Genomic DNA, 8,146 nt, shown 5'->3' with positions numbered 1-8,146 from the left:
TTATTCTTGGTACAAATCAATTGTAGGTGTCCGTGGTGAGAAGATCTCCCGACTGAGGATGAGTTTCAGTGCCTTCCTGAACCACCGGTAGGAAAAGACATAGATGATGGGATTGCAGGCTGAGTTGAAGTAAGCAAACCAAATGAAGATATCAAACACCAGTGGTGGGGTGAGGAAATTAATGAGGCTGTCAACCAGTGTGTCAATGGTGAACGGAAGCCAACACAAGAGGTATATGCCCACAGCAATGCCCAGAGTCTTGGCAGCTTTTCTTTCACGTTTGGAAGCCCCAGCTTGGCTTTTACTCATGGTGTTCAACTGCTGAGCTTGTCTGGTAGCAACTATAAAGATCTTCACATACAGGCTGATCATGATGAGGCAAGGGAAAAAGAACACAGGAAAGTTTAACCAACCCCAAAACTTATTGAACAACAGCTGGCAACTGCCCACACAAGGCATCTCTTCCAGCCACTGGCTGAGCCCTCTCTCTACCACATCTGTGTAGAGGAAGAAGGCAGTATAAGTTGCTGGAATCCCCCACCCTGCCACAATGTACCTGAAGGCAACTCTGACTGTGAACTTGGAAGGATAAATCAGGGGCTCACAGATGGCACAGTGACGGTCAATGGAAATGAAACAAAGATGGAAGATGGAAGTAAGGCAGAAGAGGGTGTCCAGGTAGGTATGCAGGCGACAGAGGAAGTCTCCAAAGAACCAGCAGCTCTCCACTGAGCGAACGGTGCTGAGGGGCAGCACCAGCAGACCCAGAAACATGTCAGCCAAGGCCAGAGAAAGCAACAAGAAGTTGGTGGGAGTGTGAAGGGCTTTGAAATAGGACACAGCAAACACCACAAACAAATTTCCTAAGACTGTAATTAGCATGCCTACTGCACAGGTTAAGTAGATGGCCAACTGGACACCCAGAGGATGGATTGTCCTGGGACAAGACCCATTCACTTGGTAGCATAAGACCAGGGGTTGTTCTTCAGCACCTTGGTTGAGGACAGCACTCATTTATGGTTTCTATTTTTCCTCACTCTCTGGAAACTGATCACCTGTTCCACAAAAATGAAAAATAAATTAAATTCATCTTTGTCTGCTAAGTAATTAGAAAGTGAGATATTAGAGGCAGGACAAAAGGGTGCTTTGAAGCCTAATACTATTTTCTTGGATTCTAAATCCAATGTGCCATGTTAGTCAAATACAGCACGAGAGTCAAAGTTTCATGAGGATTGTTTCTATTAGTCCTGTTTTATCTATGTCCTTTCGAAACTAAGGAAAGTAAGGTAAATGTTTCCTGAAAGAAAAAATTGATTATGTCACAGTGTGTATATAGCATACAATTCTTGAGAGAATATCCCTTACATTTTGATAAGATATATGCTGCTAAATGGAGATTTAATGTTATGAGTATGAACCAAGTGAAGAATTAATTATTGCAAACAAATCATTACTGAGGGAAGGAGCAACTTCTGACTTGCCCCCAGGGGTATGTAAATTGAAAATAAATCAACAGATTTTGGGTTTTAATCTCATGTCAATGCTTCCCAGGAAAAAAGTGTGGCATAAAATGAAAGAATGGAGAGATGGATAAATGCAGAATAATAAAGACATGCTTAACTAGATTTACTGTAGTGATCATTTTACAATATATACAAACATATAATCATTATACCAAACACCTGAAACTTATGTAATGGTCTCTGCCACTTGTACCTCAATTAAAAAAAGTAAAAGAAATTTCATTTTAAATTGCAAAAATAAGAAATGATAGGTTAAAACACTGGGAGGCAACAGAGGTCAATCAACCATTTAATTCTTATAAATATATAAGTATATTTTTGTTTTGATCTCTTCTGCTCTATACAAGTATAAATTGGAAATATGCTATATAAAAGTAATAGAATAAAAAAAAATAGAAGAGAGTTAGCCTATTTTAATTCTACATGCTGTCATTTCTGAAGATAACACATGGTATTTGTACATCTTAAGACAACTGCCTGATATGAAAAAGTATTTTGAATGTATTAATATTACCCTGTGAAATTTTAACCAAGTTGTAGTAAATCGAATTCTGAATTTCTAAGCTACTTACAGACCTAAGAATCAGAATAACTTCATGGGGAGAAGTTCTTCTAGTAGCAGGTGGGCTTAAGGAATGTAGATTCCTCTTCCATCAGCAAAGAAGACAAATGTGCAGCAGCTAATGATTTTATACTCCAAACAGAATTTACTCCTTTACTTGGTATGTTATTCAAATGGACACTGAAGGGGTACCAAGGGACCTAGTTTGCAGTATTCACAGGTCTCAGTAGTTTAAGTTTCCTTCTCAATATAGGATCATTTAAATTGCCAATTAATTAGATGCAAAAATCTAAAGTCATTAGGTTTAAATATTCTGTTGCTCAACTTTTTTTGTGAGTTCATATATCTTTTCTGCTTTAGGATTATTTGTGCATATTTCTCTCAACATAAAACATCATTGATCATAAGCCCTTTGGTTTGTAACCACACATTTTATTCATCATGACGTCCTTTTTAACTCTAGGTTTTGTTCCAGTCAAAGAAGTCACAGTAGTGAAACAATTAACCTGAAAACAGAGTTAAATTTTTATTCTGCTAATTTCTAGGTTATCACTTATTCTCTCCCTTCTTTTGTGTCTACATTGCTCAAAGTAACCACACTTAGACTCATATATCTGTTCTCAACAGAGATTAGATTAAGCACAATAAAACATTCAATCATATCTGTATTTTCAATGTCTTGGCACCAAGCCTCCAGAACATGCAATGGCTTCCTACAGTCACAGAAAAGTTATTCCACAAAGTAAACCAAGCTGATGTTGCAAACATGACAGTATTCTAAAGGTCACAACAGATGATGATCTGCCAGTGGGGCCTGTAAGAGAAATTGGGGTAGGTCAAAAGAATGAAGGAGGTTGATTCTTCCTCATCTTCTTTCAAAAGTCCTAGTTACACCCTGTTTCCCAAATTAAAGCTCCCTGCAGCCTAAAGACTGCTAGAAATTTTGCCTTGTATCAAATCCACATATGAGAAACAGACTTCTGATTCTAGAACTTCATCAGACAAAGGAAGATCCTACATTATTATATGCCATTATACCCCTTTGTTTATAGTCATAGTTCATATACAATCTGCCAAGGAGTCCCTATAGCTCTAATTTAATATGACCAAGAATTCATGAAAAATGAGAACAAATGTCTTACAACTACAATAAGGCCTGGAAAAGGAAACTCAGAAAAGGCTTTTGGTTCTGGGATATATTTCATCAAACCTATTGAAAAGTAACACGTAATCACAAATGTATTTGGATTTGTTTAATTTTATAAAGTCCATTTCCAGTGATGTGATACCTTGTCAGAGATTATCTAACACTTCTGTGTCTAGTTTTCTCATCTATTAATTAACTATAATATAACACCTACACTACCAGAGGGTTATGAAGACCCACGAGCTAAAATTCATGTTAAGAACAGTCCCTGGCAGAGAATAAGCCAAGTAGGACGGACAGAAGTATGAATGACTATCTATTCTAGAGCCACTATTCACCTTCCCCAGTTAGGCTCTTATTCCATCTTCTACTGACATGCAAAAATATATTCCGGTTACATAACAATCAGGAGCAAAAGTAAGTGGAAATTGCATTTTCTAAGTTTTCCTGCTTAATTTGGGATTCATTTATGCTCCATTATCAAAGTTTTCCTCAAAATGATTACATATTTTATAAATAGAAAATAAGGGTAAGTGAAATATTTATAAACAAGTCAAAAGTTGTGTTTATAATTAAATTTTCATTTTAACAGTCTTGAACTTTAATAACTCTAATGTTACTAGATGCAAGGCAGGAATGTTATTGTTTTCCTAATGCAGAGCAGTATCCAGCTTCTTCAAAATAAATTGTGTTGGTCAGGGAGAGAGAAAGGTACCTGGAGACAGCTGAAAAAAAATTCTAACTGAAAACCCTCAAGGAACTCATATGTCCTCAGTGGTATTTGGGAAAGTTAGTAAGTAAGTTCCTAGTAATTGCCTCTACCATGTTTGCCATCTGGAAAAACAATCACCATTGATGACGAGGGGCTGAGAAGTGAGGTTTTTAACTGAAGAAATAGTAAAGTCAATTCTCTTAAAGTCTATGTGAAGAAGCGATTCCAGAATCTGTTTAAGACATATAAGACTTCTTGCTTTTAGGTAATCACCTCTGCCATAATTCAAAATAAATGTCATGCATATGAAAGGAGGAAACTTTGGTTCAAAATGGGCTGGCAAAGAGCAAGAGCTCTGAAGAGGTACAGACCTGATTTTGAATCGTGTACTCTTGTAAAGTATAATTTCTTAAAGGAATAAGCATTGTAATCTAGAGGTTTTATTTATTTATTTATTTTTAAGATTTATTTATTTATTTATACAAGCACTGGGTATAGTCAGAAGCGTGGGAGGGTGAGAGAATTCGCCAGAACCAGAGCCGGGAACAGAACAGGCAGACTGACGAAGTACACTGCTGAGGGGAGCAGCAAGCGCGGCAGGAGAGGTCTGTCATGCCATGTGGGACCCTTGCTGGTGGCCGGGGATCGAACCGGTGATGCAAAGGCTGCGGGCAGCTTCGCAGCCCAGCACTCAACCGCTGCACCATCAGGGGAGGCCCCTGTAATCTAGCGGTTTTAGAGTGTTCAGAAGGTTACATAAAATGAATCTTATTGCTCAATATAATAGACACTTTAGAATCGTTAATTCATTTACCCAATTTCTTTTTTTTGCATCTGGTCTGAATTTACACTTTATGTGGTGTATTTATTTATTGTTTATGTTTCTTTTTTCATGTTGCTTTTAAAAAGGTTCTTAATTCATCTTTTATCTTATTGTACTAGTAAACACCATAAACATAGGAATTTTTTTATCTTCTGCAAGTCTCCCCACCACCTCCTGCAGAGCCTCCTCTGCACTGTACTTTGATGTTAAAGTATTTAGTCCCTAATTCCCAAGGACTGGATAATGGTCTACTCCTGTGCCTCTTAATACTCTGTACTTCCCTCTTTCATAGAAGCTCCTAAAACACTGATGTTTCCCGTTTACTTACTGTGCCTCCCACTAAGTAAATCTACATCAGATGAGGGACTGCACCTTAGGCATCATTAAAACCCTACATCTATCTGAGAGCCTGGCATGTATTAGTCACACAAGAAACATGTACAAATGTAGCTAATTATTTTCTGTACAAGATAACAGGGTAGGTTATTATATATATAAAATCACTCAATGCAAATTTAATCAGGAGCTTCTTTCCTCTACCTCCCGGGTACTAAATCTGTTCATAGACATGGGGAGTAGGTGCAACCATTTAGAAATCATGCTGCTGCAAAGATGTGACCTCAGTCATCCAGATGTAGTACAGGAGTGACAGGGACATAGGAGGGGGCTTCAAAGAGAGGGGTGAGAAATCCGAGAGAGGGCAGCATTGGGGTTCAGGGAAAGAGTATTTCCTGTGAGTCAGGAGGTCGTAATTATGATTCATGTTTGTCATACAAACCACACTTTTTTCTAGTCTCATTTCCTTGAGTTCATTTTTTAATGGGTTTTTAAAGAAATTCAAATTTAGTTATGTCCCTTATTCTTGCATGCATTTATGTAAGTTGTACTGAAATCCTTTCTGGAACAAGAAGTGAAAATGGAAAAATACAGATTTTATGGTAATAATGAATCCTTGGAATCAACAGTGCCATATCTAGGAATACATCCCAGGAAAAGGACCACATAAGGACAAACTAAACACACTAAAGGAAATTCTATGGAACACTTGCTGTAATAGTTAAAAATAAAATTAACTTTTTATTGAATTGTCCTCTAATTGGGGATAGATTAAACAAATTATAGTAGACTTCATGCAGCAAGATCTTTTCAGTCATTAATATTAATGACATATTTCTATATGATTGACCAATAAATTCACAACATATTAATTGAGAAAAAGGAAGATATCAAGTATACAAATATAGTAAAGTTGAGTATGTTTATCTCTATGGGTCTATTTTTACAAGGAAAAAGAGCTAACAAATCAGCTAACTGATCTCGAGTCAGTTTTTAAATTACTTTGCTGTATTTTTCTGTGATACTTGAAGTTTTGGTTTGTTCTTCACACTAAGCATGCATAATTATTTCTCTACTCATTCATCCTATTTCTTTTTCTCTTTTTATAGAAGTAACACTGCATTATAACATCCTATATGTTTCATGTATGCATTATGGAGAAGCAAGTATATATAATACATAAAGTTTAACATTAAAAGTCCTGTTCTATACTTCACCATACCAGAGTCTCTTTTTTCACAATTTACCTGCTTTCCTTCCCTTCTGGTAGTTACCAAGTGGTCGTATAGCCCAAAGGTTTTCTTTTTTGCTTTAATCAATATGTCAATTTTCTCTATTATATATCACATATGGTAATATATATCACATATTTCTGTCTGGTTTGATTCAACAAGCACAATTCCTTCTAAATCCATCCAGGTTGTGGCAGATAACAGGATTTCAGCTTTCTTTATTGCTGAATAGTATTTCATGTGTCTATATACAACATCTTCACCCATCTGCCAGTTCATAAGTACTTAGATTTCTTTCACTTCTTTGCCATTTTAAATAATGCTGCAATAAACATGAAGTTGCATGTATTTCTTTGAATTAGTGTTTTTGCTTTTGGGGGATAAATATTCAGAAGTGGGATAACTGGATCTTGTGGAATTTCTGTTTTAAGCACTTTGAGAAATCTATCCTGTTTCCCATAAAGGTTGCACAAATTTGCAATCTTTCCAACTGTGTCAGAGTGTTGGGAGGGAATCAACAGTTGGAATCAACAGGCCCTTGTCAAGGGTATCATATACAGAGACCTTTTCCCATTCAGTTGGATGTCTTTTCATTTTGATCCAAGTTTCTCTTGCCATGCAAAACCCTTCTGGGGTGATGTAGTCCTCTTTGTTTATTTTTGTTTTTGTTTTCCTTGCCACTGATATTAACATATCTTTCAGGCTGATATCAAGGAAGATATTGCCTGTGACTTCAAGTCTTCTTTCGAAGTCTTTAATCTGTCATGTTTATATTTATAAAGGAAAAGGAAAGCTTTATCTTTATTCCAAGAAAGAAGAGTCATACAGAAAATAAGCATTGCCCCTAGTCCATTACCCACTTACAGCATGACCTTCACATTGTCAGTTGTGAATGAATCCCACCAGCAGAGTTCCCCAGAATATTGACTGATGATGGTCAAATATCATCATTCTCCTAATTTGAACACATATTTTCATTTAATAAGATTGTTTGTATATTTGAACAAGTGCACCAGTGCAAAACTGGATTATGACCAAAGTCCATGAGAACAGGAATTATATTCAGTTCAACTATTTTTTTTTTTTAAAGATTTATTTATTTATTTATTTGTTTGTTTGTTTTGTTTATACAAGCACTGGGTACAGTCAGAAGAGCGGGAGGGTGAGAGAATTCACCAGAGCCAGAGCGGGGAGCAGAGCAGGCAGACTGACGAAGTACACTGCTGAGGGGAGCAGCGGGCGGCAGGAGAGGTCTGCGCGCCATGTGGGACCCTCCTCCGGTGGCCGGGGAGCAGCCGGGGATTGAACCGGCACCGCAAGGCCGCGGGCAGCTTCGCAACCCAGCGCTCAATCGCTGCACCACTGGGGAGGCCCATCAGTTCAACTATTTTTAACAAATAGGCACTATTCTTCAACTTCCCTCCCAAGGGCAAGAGCCTCATTTGATCAATAGTCTTTGTTTTATAATCATTTATGTCTGTGTATTTGAATAACTTTCCTCATTTTCTATGTTTTAGTTATCCATTTGAATGTTCAGAGATTTTTATGAAAAGCCACCATTTCAGGTACTGTGGAATACAAATATCATTAATATAAGGACATAAGAATCATTTCATCTAGGTAAAGAACCAACACACCTATGTATTCCAAGTCTGGTACAAAGCACAAGTCAAAAGAGACAGATTTGATCAGTAGACATAGAACATAGAAGGAAGATGCCATATCTGATGAGTTTGAGGACTTAGTGGAGCACCCAAAAAGAAATACATTGTAGAAAAAATGAGGGACTCAAATTGGTGTGGGGTAGGGGG

General features: G+C 37.2%; 1 protein-coding gene across 1 annotated transcript; it reads right to left on the bottom strand.

The window, feature by feature from the left end:
- Nucleotides 1-1,014, bottom strand: TAAR5 (trace amine associated receptor 5; the record flags this gene model as incomplete). The annotated part of the gene is made up of 1 exon (XM_084256279.1): nucleotides 1-1,014. The coding sequence occupies one exon, from the start codon at nucleotides 1,012-1,014 to the stop codon at nucleotides 1-3; it is 1,014 nt and encodes a 337-aa protein (XP_084112405.1).
- Between the last annotated feature and the right edge of the window lie 7,132 nt (nucleotides 1,015-8,146).

The sequence above is a fragment of the Talpa europaea genome (assembly GCF_964194135.1).
Source record: "Talpa europaea genome assembly, chromosome: 2".
Classification (NCBI taxonomy): Eukaryota; Metazoa; Chordata; class Mammalia; order Eulipotyphla; family Talpidae; genus Talpa; species Talpa europaea.
Note: the sequence above shows the minus strand (reverse complement) of the source record. Positions and strands in the feature narration are given on the sequence as shown.